The following is a 12502-nucleotide window of genomic DNA, read 5'->3' as shown; positions in this document are numbered from 1 at the left end:
AAGCTTGGTTGGGAATTGACATAGTGGAAGTGCATCGGAAATCCTACCAATAATCAGGCACCACAAACTTATGACTTTGCAGTGGTTGCACGGTAGAGATCAGTTTCGCTTCCCCATAAAGAGTTAACAGGAAGTGAACACTGTTTTGACTGACAGGTTGGTGAACTCCAGGGCTCAGCCAATCAGCACACCAGGTGGGTGGGACCTAGAGAGCTATTGCCGGGAAGAAGGGAGTTCTTTGTTAAGGGAGAAGCTAGACTGGATGTGCACAGGAGGACATATGGTCATGGGGTTTGGCTGCAGGAGAATAACTCTGCACATCCTTGAAAGACAGGAGGGCAGGAAGTTTGAATTATCATCAGGCATTTGGTGAGTTCAAGGCAAGGAGCCAGGTCTTATGGCTTTGGGAAGTTTAGTCTAGGGAAACATTTGTTGTGTCAGACTTTGTGTTAGGGATGTTCTATTTCTTTGGTGTGTGCGCTTTTGCATATTCCTGATACTGTTCTATTATTCACCTATAATGTAATTAAAATAAGAAACACTAGCATACGCCCATCCTACCTAGGGTGTTGCAAAAGACTCTATGAACATTTAAGCGTGCATTAAGGCAACTTATTTTTGTAATCCTACTACGTATTCTTAACTGTGCCTAAAAGCTGAGAGAGCCTCAGATGGGAGCAGTCTGTAGTAATTAAATGAAATTGTTCTAGTTCTTTTCTCTTTACAAGTCTCTCCGAGTTAGTTTTTAACGCGGGAAAAGTGGGGGACAAAGCGGGATTTCTCTGGTGTAAACACGTCCTCAAACATTCAGCAGCTATCAGTTTTCTTACTACATGAAGGCTTGCATGTGGAAGATTTTTGTACTTAGCCAATAGCAAAATAAAGAGAGTTTCCCCTGGGATTCCACCCCAAGCCCAGGGAGGTTCGAGCTCTGTTGATAAGAGGGGTGGTGGTGGCAGCATTTTGAACCTACCAATAATATAGAATAGTTTTAGGAGAAGCCTTGCCAGGCTGCTCAGCAGGGATGATTCAGCATTTCCTTCCTTCACGTCAGCTTGCTCTGAGTAGGGATGAAATGTAAAAAGCTCTGCTCAAGATATAAACTTTCAACTATAGAAAAAGGATGAGTGAGGGAATCAGAGTTGCCTTATGATTGGTATATGAGAGAATCTGGAGAAAATCGGTAGAGCAAAACTGTTTGAGAGAGGCTGAGCCAAGGGTGGGGTGAAAGAACCCTTTTGCTGCCATCTGAGATGCCCTCTTTTAATTGTCTAAATAGCTGATGTGTGGATTCCTCTGTGTGTTGGCATTAGTTGCCATTTTGCCTGGATTCTAGGCATGCCTGTTCAGGGTGCTAGCTGACTTGGATTCTTACTTTTCCTCTTCAAGCAAGTACAGTTTCTAGCCCTTTGTAGTTCTAGAGGAAAAAAATGAATAGGCAGGATTCCACCCAGTTTCTCAGAAGCAAGATTACTCCCTGTTAATAGAACTGCCCCAGGGTGATTGGTAAATACCCCCAAAATTGCATCCAGGCTTTGTGTGGGGAAACTAGATCAGAGTGGAGCCGTTCCACATCAGAGTAGATTTAATACAAAGTGTTGGTTAGAGGAAAATGACTGGCTGAGAGAGAGGGATGTCCAAAAACAGAGAAGGTTTTATTTGAGGGTAAGGGGCACAATAGAATAAGAGTCACTAAAATCAATATTACTAAAAATACACTACAAGATTAACCATACAACAGCTAGGAGAAAATTTAGCTTAATGTCCTAATTAAAGTAGCTTCTAGGCTGGCCAGAGAAAGGAAGATCTTGGATTTAGGAGAGAAAAGATGGGGATAGAGGGTCTTTCCGTTGCTCTTTCTCCCAACTGTTGCATTCTGCAATAGTAGGAACACTCTATACATGGGAAATGCTGGATTTCATGCACTTAACTTGCACAAGAAGCCAGCAACTTGTAATATCAGAATCATCTTTATTATGGTCTCTGACCAGAAAAGCAACTTGTCTAATATGCAGATTTGACTGCACAGGTTTAAGAGACTGGGGTGTGGCAGTCCTAGGTACTGTGTGTCCTGTGGCTATGTGCAGGAATCTGGAGACAGATGTATATAAACCCTCTTTTCTTGGTCTAGCAACATGGTCTACTTGTCCACTCTCTGCTCCTGACCCAAAGGAAAGCTGGTCTTGTGGTAACAAGCATGACCCTTCCCCTTAGCTAAGCAGGGCCTGCCTTGGTTGCATATGAATGGAGACTAGAAGTGTGAGCACTGTAAGATATTCCCCTCAGGGGATGGAGCCGCTCTGGAAAGAGCAGAAGGTTTCAAATTCTCTCCCTGGCTTCTCCAAGATAGGGCTGAGAGAGACTCCTGCCTGCAACCTTGGAGAAGCCGCTGCCAGTCTGTGAAGACAATAGTGAGCTAGATGGACCAATGGTCTGACTCAGTATATGGCAGCTTCCCATGACAGGAACTAAGGGAAGGAGGGAAGCTGCTGCTGCTGCTACTTGGTGAGCTCTGTTCAAGAGGGGGCAACAGCAGCTGTTTCTCTTTCAAACATAATGGGATTGCTCTCAAAGTTGTGATGCTTGTAATTTGACATGCAGGTATCTTTTTCACCTCTCTAATCTGCACCCCGGCATCTAGAGAATCTAGGCCATAGTGAGAATCATCCTTCCATGTGACATCAGAGTTTCCTTCTCAATCAGCCAGTGGAATTTAAAGACAAGTCAGTGGTTTTGTGGTGAAGGATGTCACACTTATAAGGCCTGATGGCCTTTTGTGTTGTGTCATTGCTTTTCACAGTGCAATTCTCCCTCCCACCACCCGCTTAAGATTATATTCACATACACACACCCTACACCACCCCTGCCTTTTCAGAAACTTTCTGAGCTGCAGCTATGGGGGTAGGCAGGGCGACTTTTAAAAAGGCACGAAGCTTGCCCAGTAAATGCCAGCCTGACAATACTGCTGCAAAAGAGAGCTGGGAGCAAGTCCAACTTTGTTTTATAGGAATTCCCAGAAAATTACATGTGAAGTTGGCAGGTACACGCATGGCTCATCATCTCTGTTGGTGTTTCCTGCCTTTTAAAATTCCTTTAAATGTTTAACTTTTACTAGTGAGGAAGTCACAATGCTTTCGTACTGGATGCCAGCCTGAGCAACTTGTTATGGAAAAGTGGCCTATAAAATTAAAATGTTTGAGTGATCCTGAGTACATGCCTTGCTTAAGAACTTCTGCTGGAGCAGACCAAGCTCCACTTAATCCAGTTTTCTTTGCAAGAATCCCAGTAGACAACATACAAGAAATTGGTCCGTGGACCATTGGACTGTGACCCATCTTCAGCCTTCTCTTGCATTACAACACACTACCAGGGTAATAAAGCTTCCTAGACCATTAATCTTGTTCAGTCTCGTCGGTCTGTACATGGTTGTCTAGGATAAATAAGAGGTGGGTTTTTTTTAATATTGTCTACCCTGATTGGGAGAGTAGTGGCTCTCCAAGATTACAGCCGGAAGTCTCTCTTAGCCCTAACTGCAGATGCCAGGGAGTGAACCTGGGAGGGATTTTCTACATGCAGATGCTCTTTCACTGAGCTATGGTCCCATCCCCTAAGGGAATATCTTACAGTGCTTACATGTAGTCTCCCATCCAAATGCAAACCAAGGGGGAGCTTGCTTAGCAATGAAGACAATTCATGCTTGCTTCCACAAGACTAGCTCTCCTCTGGATCAGGATGGGGGCAGAAGGTGCATTCCTTTTCCCACCCCCCTGCCCCATTACACATTCAATGAACACATGGAGAACTTCCATACTGCACTGATGAGATGTGGATAAACATGACAGTAACACAGTGTGTGTGGTCCTGTGGGTGCCATAATATGTGAGATACAAGAACAGGGTTTTATCAGGTTTTCAAATACCCTCTCTCCCCTGACCTAAAGCAGAACAATCTGTGCCTCTGGTATCTACACAGGCTTGCCAGTCCTCTGTTGTTTGTATTTACAAATGTGCATAATGCAACTTATCATTAGCACTTCAGAATGCTTTACAAACCAAATTCCTAACCATGGCGCTTTCCAGACTAGCTGCTCATCAGCAGCAAAATGCCTCCGTGCGGGCAAGTTGCATTTGAAATGTAAACAGTAGGGGGCGCAGTCTTGTAGCAACTAACAACCTCACAAACCAGCAACTTTTTCATGCTGGATATACGACATCCTAGCTCTATTTCGCAGTTATTAAATTTGAAACAAGGCATTGGAAATGTGAACGGTACCCTGATGTCTGCATGGGGACTGCAGTATCATGACACAGGAAGTGTGGAAGCACACTTCTGAGATATTTTAGTACCAAACCAGCTGATTATTGTCAAGCCCTAATAACTTCCAAATATCGTAGAGCATTTGCCCTGGCCTGCTTTGAAGTGTTGCCCTCAGCAGTGTTATATGGTAGATATGGTGGGATTCCTTATTCTGAATGCTGCTGTCCATGTAGTACACAAGCCATAGAGGATGTGGGTCATGTTTTATTATACTGTAATTTTTATAGGGTTTTGCGTGAATCATTAAATTTACCCTTGATTAAGGACTTACCAGGCAGAGGAGATGAAGGATATATTTTATTTCTCTTATCAGGCCATCAAGCCCACGTTACTCATAACGTGGCTAGGTTTTGTGTAATAGCAATGCATATACGACGGCATCTACTGGAGTAATCTACTATACTACTATATATTCATAAAGTTATTGTTGCTATATTATTGTATGGACCTGATTTTGTGCTTCCCCACCACCACTACCCCTTCTTGCTTCTGTACTGGTCAAAGACTGTAATAAAGCTTATCTATCTAACACTTCTGAGATATGTCCTGACCCCATTGTAGGATCTAGTCTGGAAAGCACCCTTGAGAGATAAGTTTCAGTGTTGTAACTGGATTTCAAATGGTAATGGTAATAAATATTCCTTGCATAGCTTGTTTTATATCATTGACCCTCTTTAAGAGCGTATGTACACAACTGATTTAAGCTTATTATTTATTAATAAGCTTATTAATAGTTTTAATATTATCAATATTAAGTTTATTAATAATTACTTCTCTGCAGGGAATTCTAGGATTGAGGCCAGGGATAAGGTCTGTGTTGAACCTGCGGTTCCCAGAATCCTTTGGAAAGCTATGACAGTTAAATGTAGCATGTTTTAAATGGGTTTGTTTCTTGACAGTGAAGGTGGGCAGAAAAATATGTGGAAGTCGTTTGCCTTCAGTATCCATTGTATGTTTGCAAAGGTCTGCCTTAGAGATAACACAACAGTATGGTAACATGTTAAAAAAAAGTATACTTAACTGTTTTTTATTTTAACACCAAGGTTGACATGATGATCTCTTGTGATTAAAATCCTCAAGGTGGGGATTGTTATGGCTGAAGTGCTATTAAGTACATTGAGACCATGTTAGAGCACTCTGGGAGAAGCTATAATTGTGGAGTTGCTTCTTGCCTTTGAATTGGAAAAAAGAGATTTCTGTCCTGAACAGAATCTGGCAACTGAACTGGGTACATTGATATAGCCCCTGCTGTGCAAAGGGGCACCTTTTAAAAAATGGTGGTTCCCTCTTATATTTAGCAGAGGGAGAGAAACGGTCCCTTTCCAGCCTCGGCACAGCATCTCTTCTGTGGTGGTTGCTGGTGTCTATCTTAAGTTTATTTCTAGTTTGTAAGCCCTTTTTATTTGGGGAACCATTACTTATTTTTCTGTGTAAAACACTTTGAGATCTTTTGTTGAAAAGCAGTATATAAATATTTGTTGTAACCTTGAGTGTGCAATAAATAAATCGTATAAACCAGGGTTTCTTAACCTTGGGCCCCCAGATGTTGTTGGACTACAACTCCCAGAATCCTCAGCTGCAATGGCTTTTGCTTGGGGGTTATGGGAGTTGTAGTCAAACAACATCTGGAGGCCCCAGGTTAAGAAACCCTGGTATAAACTAATACAGTGGTCCCTCGACTTACGAACTACGCGACATAAGTATTTTTCGAGTTACAAACGGCAGTTTTAGATCCAGTTTTAGATGCGGTTTTTTCGACTTACAAATTTTTAGATGGGGTTTCCTCGACTTACGAATTTTACATGCGGTTTCCTTGACTTGCCTGCCTGTTTACTGCCTGTTTATTCTTGAAAAGAAATGTTCCTGTGCAGTTTGCAAGCCTTACTGGGGGTCTGGGTCTTTTTTCTAGGCTCCGGAATGCATTAATCCGTTCCCAATGCATTCCTATGGGAAACCGCTTTTCGACTTATGAACTTTTCGACTTACAAATGTGCATTCGGAACGGATTAATTTCGTAAGTAGAGGGACCACTGTACTTTGATTTCCTAATCAAAAGGAAGCCTCTCCCTCCCATACATTTGTTACAAGAACAGCTTGCAAGGCCAAGCATTGGCAGCATAGCCGTAGCATCCATTGGGCAAGGGGGTGCGACTGTCCCTGGGCCCAGACTGGTCAAGGCCCACAAGGGCCCCTGCTGTTGCCTGCCACAGTCTTGCTGCTCATACAGCCCATAATCTTCACCGCCGGGGGGAGCAGGCCATCCTTCGTGGTGGGGGTGGGCTTCTCCCCCCACCCCCCAGCTGGCATGCAGCTTATCTTGGGTCTGTGCACCTGCATCCTCAGAGTATGGATACCATCATGTGAGAAAAGCTGCACGCCAGCCGGGAGTGGGGGGAAGAAGCCTGCTGCTGCCACCACCACGGGGGGCGGCCTGCTTCTGCCAGAGGTGAAGATCAAGGGCAGTATTATCGCAGTGGGGCTGTGGCGGCACAGTGGTGCCGTGGAGGGCAGCGGTGGGGTGAGTAACCCCTAAAAATCAAGGGGGGCCCTTGCAGACAGAGGGGGCAGGGCTTGGGTGGTGCTCCCCTGGGGAACTTTGTCCCTGGGCCGTCGGGCAGCTTGCTACATGCCTAGGTAGTTCTTAAACTTGATTTTAAATCTCTAGTTCCATTACAACAGAAGTGTAGCTAGGGGTGTGGTGGCCCCTGTTTGCTGCCCCCCTCCAGGTTGGCCCTACTGGGGTTTTTTGCACAGGTGCTATGCTTGTGTACCAGCAGCCTCCTTTGCATGTGAAGTCACATGCAAGAGGCGTGGCCAGAGCCTCAAAGGGCCACTTGAGCTCTCCAGCGCTCATTTCCAGCTGACTCTTCATTGCTGGGTGCTTGTTTTTTCCTTTCTCTCCTGGGAGGGAGGGAGGGGAAAACAAGCCCCCAGCAATGAAGTGTCAGTTGGAAAATGAGCTCTGGAGAGCTTGTGTGGCCCGTCCGGGGATCTGATCATGCCCTCCCCCCCTTGTGTGTGATGTCACACAAGGGCGCATGGTTGGAGCCCCGGAAGGGCCACACATATTCCTCCAGAGCTCATTTTCCAGCCTTGCTTGCCGCCAGCTGCATGTCTGTATGAGAACGAACAAAACACGTAGCTGGCAACGAACACAACGGAGGGCTGTGGAGCTCAGATCGGGGGACAAGTCAGGCCAGCCTTCAGGAGCTGGCTTAGGTTCTTTGAACCTGTCTGCCCTAATATAGCTCTGCCTCTGCTTTCCAACAGCCAGGCTCCCTTACTTCTGCAAATTTTAATCATCACTACACAATGTGTATTTTGCCATAGGTCTCCTTACCAGAAAACTGGCGCCTACCTAAGGATTCTGTTTCTTTTTCAGAAGATGCTGTTGAAAAAGAACTGCGGAGCAAAGACGCGACTTATCAAAATTCGTGTAAGTTGGTTCTCTTCTGATATATTTCCTTCTTGGGTCAGGTGGTGGGAAGCTTCCTTAATATTGTTTACAATATACAGGTTCACACAGTTGTTCGAATCTAGGTTTAATGTGGGTTGCCAGCATCAGTGTGATTGTGAGAACCTACACCAAGGTGGTCTATGGCTCAAGATGAATCTGAAATTCCTGCCAGGCCAAAAGGTCTTGTGGTATTTCTTGGCTTGAGTCTTGGGCTTCTGCACCCCCTCCTCTCCCCAACACACTGATTTCTTAACTAAGTTCTGGCTTCTCAGTGAGTTGAAGTCTGCCTGCAAACCATATCTGCTAAACCGAGAAGTCAGTGAAGGAAATGGCGGTGTACAGGGTGAACGAGTGCATGAGCCTAAGGCTTCTGCATATAATGCCAAACCATGGCTTGGCTTTTTGTCTGAATCGCACCACTATTTGAGAACCAAGTGCATATGAAATCAAAGTGTGTTTATTATTTGAGTGCGCTCAGACAGTGGAAAATAAATATATAGAATTGTGTGTATTAATACCAGAGACTAATCATACAGGAAAAGCAGATGTCTACCGTGTTAAAGTAAATGCCTTGGTGCTGTGTGTGTCTGTGTGTGGTGGTTGGGTGTGGGGAGATGTTCTAGAAAGTGCCTGCCACTTTAACAGAAGGAGACTTTTGCAGCAAGTGAGGACTGGAAGGAGCATGGAATTAGATAGCTAAAGCAGATGCCTGTGCAGTTTTGTTCAATAAAGCTAAGTTCATGTTTAAAGCAACTTAAGTGTCCAAGCCATTCTTCAGGAGCACAGGTGTAGCTGCTCACATTTCAGTGACTGTATTCAACTGATAAATATCTACAGTTTTTTTAGTTGTAAATCCCCGTTAAAACGCATTGCATATAATTGCCAAGATACTGTATGTCCTGCTGATAGCTCCCCCAAGTTATAATGGAACCGGAATACAGGATAAAGGCCTTCTGTTTTTCCAAATGTTGGAGCTAGGCTTCCATAGTAAGATTCTTCTCAGTTTCCTAGCAACCTGAAGATCGCTAGCTGCGATGGGGCGGGATTACCCTTCGAGACTTCAGGCAAATGGGAATGTGCAGGCCCGGGTAGTCCTGCAACATCCTTTGGAAGTACAGCAGGGATAGAACACAACATACAGGGACTCCAAGGATTACTCTCAATTTTTTGTATATAATACAACTCGGTTTCCTAGCATTCATGATACGATCTTGAAAATAAGCATTCAGTATATTTGGAATGGTCGACTGACTAGTAAAGTAAATTCAGCTTCTGTGTGAAAAAGAATCAAATCAAATTAACAACGTGTACTTTAATGTGGTAGAAGCCAGGCCATTAATGGAAGGTTATTCCTATTTTTACCTGCAGAGCTTTTCAGCTGTGCTCTTGATGCAGCTGACCTAAAACTTCAGTTACAGAGACAGGGACTTTGTTTGCCTTCATGTGGAGGATGCCAGCTAAGTGACAGCAAACAGTAATTAGTGGCTTGCAGCAGATTGAGCCGTACAAATAAATGCAGGGCTTTGCTTTCTGTCAAAGTGGTGCTTCCTCTGTGGTTTTCGGTGCTGAATAATTTTGCTTGTTCTGCAGTATTGTTCTGTGGCCATTCCTTCTTGGGATTTCCTGAACTAAAAGAAGACACAAGAATGGTCTGGTCTGCTTGTTCACCAGACAGGAGGGATACTTGCTCTTGAGCATTGGCCTGTAGGGCTCCATGACTCTAGAGTTGCTATGCCCTCCGGAATTTCAGGTTTCACCCGGATTTTAAGTATCTCACCCAGATTTCTTAGCCTACCCAGATTCACACAGATTTCATCTTTCTTTCTTTCTTTCTTTCTTTCTTTCTTTCTTTCTTTCTTTCTTTCTTTCTTTCTTTCTTTCTACTAAGCTCTAGCTCTTGTAGAAGCAGAGTTATGGAGCAAAATGTGCAGTCACTATTTGGCTGAAAAATTATTTTCAAGCCAATTTACATAATATGCAAATTCGGCACCTGGATTTGGAAAGCCAGAATATGGCAACCCTACATAATTTAAGCACAGAGGTTGGGGCAAATTCCGGTCCCAGCAGGATGGTTTCCATATAATGACGACTCTGAAGATTATTTTCCTTTGGAACACAATGGCATCATTGACAAACTCGATCGATCAATTTGTATATTCCCTGTTAGGGTTGCCAGCCCTCCAGGCTTGGCATGCTTGGCATCAATCTACATGAAACCCCTGGGTGAGGTAATCAGGAGGTTTGGTGCTGGGTGTTATCAGTATGCTGATGACACCCAAATCTACTTCTCCTTTTCATCTTCAGGAAATGGCATTCATTCTCTAAATGCCTGCCTACAGGGAGTAATGGGCTGGATGAGGGATAACAATTTGAAGCGGAATCCAAGCAAGACAGAGGTGCTCATTGTGGGGGCTCAGAATCTGAGGGGTGAGTTAGTTCTTCCTGTGCTGGATGGGGTTACATTCCCGCAGAAGGAGCAGGTGCATAGCTTGGGAGTACTCCTGGACCCAGGCCTCACTTTGGTATCTCAGGTAGAGGCCATGGTCAAGAGTGTTTTCTATGAGCTCTGGCTGATTCAACAGCTTCGCCCATTCCTTGAAGAGGATGACCTCAAAACAGTGGTGTATCAGCTGGTAACCTCCTGGCTTGACTATTGCAATGCGGCAACCAGATTGGTCTCTGGGGCTACCTGGAGAGACCATATTATGCCTGTCTTGAAACAATTACACTGGCTGCCAATATGTTTCCGGGCAAAATACAAAGTGCTGGTTGTTGTTATTGATTGATTGACTGATTCGATTTTTATACCGCCCTTCCGAAAAGGCTCAGGGCGGTTTACAATTAAAAACAGAAACCATTAAAACCAATAACAATTAAAACAAAGATATAAATATTAACACCAATTAAAAAACATCTTAAAAAACAATTAAACTATCATAACAATTAAAACCCTGAAAATCAGGTTAGCATTAAAACAATTAAAACTAATTTAAAACCCTGAAAGGCCAGACCAAACAGATGGGTTTTTAGGGCTCTCTTGAAGGTCAATAAGGAATTAAGATTATGAATTTCTGCTGGGAGTGCATTCCACAGTCCGGGAGCAGCCACAGAGAAGGCCCGCCTCTGAGTCGCCACCAAACGAACCCATGGTAACTGGAGACAGACCTCCTCAAATGACCTTAACATGCGGTGGGGATCATGTAAAAGAAGGCGCTCTCTAAGATATCTTGGACCTAAGCCGTTCAGGGCTTTAAAGGTAATAACCAGCACTATATATTTTGCCCGGAAACATATCGGCAGCCAGTGCAATTGTTTCCAGACAGGCATAATATGGTCTCTCCGGGTTGCCCCAGAAACCAATCTGGCTGCCACATTCTGAACTAACTGAAGTTTCCGGCCTACGTACAAAGGCAGTCCCACATAGAGCGCATTGCAATAGTCAAACCGGGAGGTTACCAGCTGATGCACCACTGTTTCGAGGTCATCGTCTTCAAGGAATCTGTCAAGCAGCTGTCGAATCAGCCGAAGCTGATAGAAAGCACTCCTGGCCATGGCCTCCACCTGAGATACCAGGGTGAGGCCTGGGTCCAGGAGTACTCCCAAGCTGCGCAACTGCTCCTTAGTAGATTTGGGTGTCATCAGCATACTGATAACAATCAGCACCAAACCTCCTGATGACCTCACCCAGCGGTTTCGTGTAGATGTTAAAAAGCATTGGTGACAGAATGGAGCCCTGAGGGACTCCATATAACAGCTCCTGTTTTGAGGAGCAACTGTAATCAAGCTCCACCATCTGGAATCTACCCGAGAGATAGGAACGGAACCACTGCAAAGCAGTGCCCCCCTATCCCCAACTCCCCCAGGCGATCCAGAAGGATACCATGGTTGATGGTATCAAACGCCGCCGAGAGATAAGAACATAAGAACAGCCCTGCTGGATCAGGCCCAAGGCCCATCTAGTCCAGCATCCCGTTTCGCACAGTGGCCCACCAGATGCTGCTGGAAGCCACAGGCAGGAGTTGAGGGCATGCCCTCTCTCCTGTTGTTTCTCCCCCACAGCTGGTACCCAGAGGCACTCCACCCCTGAGCTGGAGGTGGCCTACAGCCCTCCGACTAGTAGCCGTCAATAGACCTCTCCTCCATGAAGTTATCCAAATCCCTCTTAAAGCCATCCAGGTTGTTGGCTGTCACCACATCTCGTGGCAGAGAATTCCACAAGTTGATTCTGCGTTGTGTGAAAAAGTACTTCCGTTTGTTGGTCCTAGATCTCCCGGCAATCAATTTCATGGGATGACCCCTGGTTCTAGTGTTATGGGAGAGGGAGAAGAATTTCTCTCTATCCACTTTCTCCACACAATGCATGATTTTATAGACCTCTATCATGTCTCCCCACAGTCGTTTTTTTTTTCTAAACTAAATAGCCCCAGGTGTTGTAGCCTTGCCTCATAAGAAAGGTGCTCTAGGCCCTTGATCATCTTGGTTGCCCTCTTCTGCACCTTTTCCATTTCTACAATGTCCTTTTTTAGATGTGGTGACCAGAACTGTACGCAGTACTCCAGGTGTGGCCACACCATAGCTTTGTATAAGGGCATTCATCTTCTAGCTTGTGTGTGTACTACTGCATTTGTATGATGTAGGGTTGTTTTATGGGGTATTTGAGTGTGGGTATAATACATGGGCATGCTGTGTATATAATTGTGGGGGGTGTGCGTGTGAGTGAGCAACTGA

General features: G+C 44.8%; 1 protein-coding gene across 2 annotated transcripts in view; it reads left to right on the top strand.

The window, feature by feature from the left end:
* The window catches only part of LOC128349513 (uncharacterized), a 90482-nt gene that overhangs the window by 42965 nt on the left and 35015 nt on the right, over window positions 1-12502 (top strand). For both annotated transcript variants that reach the window (XM_053305926.1, XM_053305937.1), the window contains exon 4: window positions 7700-7753. In XM_053305926.1, coding sequence (XP_053161901.1) covers window positions 7700-7753 — 54 coding nt within the window. The remainder of the gene's footprint in view (window positions 1-7699; window positions 7754-12502) is intronic.

The sequence above is a fragment of the Hemicordylus capensis genome, chromosome 1 (assembly GCF_027244095.1).
Source record: "Hemicordylus capensis ecotype Gifberg chromosome 1, rHemCap1.1.pri, whole genome shotgun sequence".
Classification (NCBI taxonomy): domain Eukaryota; kingdom Metazoa; phylum Chordata; class Lepidosauria; order Squamata; family Cordylidae; genus Hemicordylus; species Hemicordylus capensis.
Note: the sequence above shows the minus strand (reverse complement) of the source record. Positions and strands in the feature narration are given on the sequence as shown.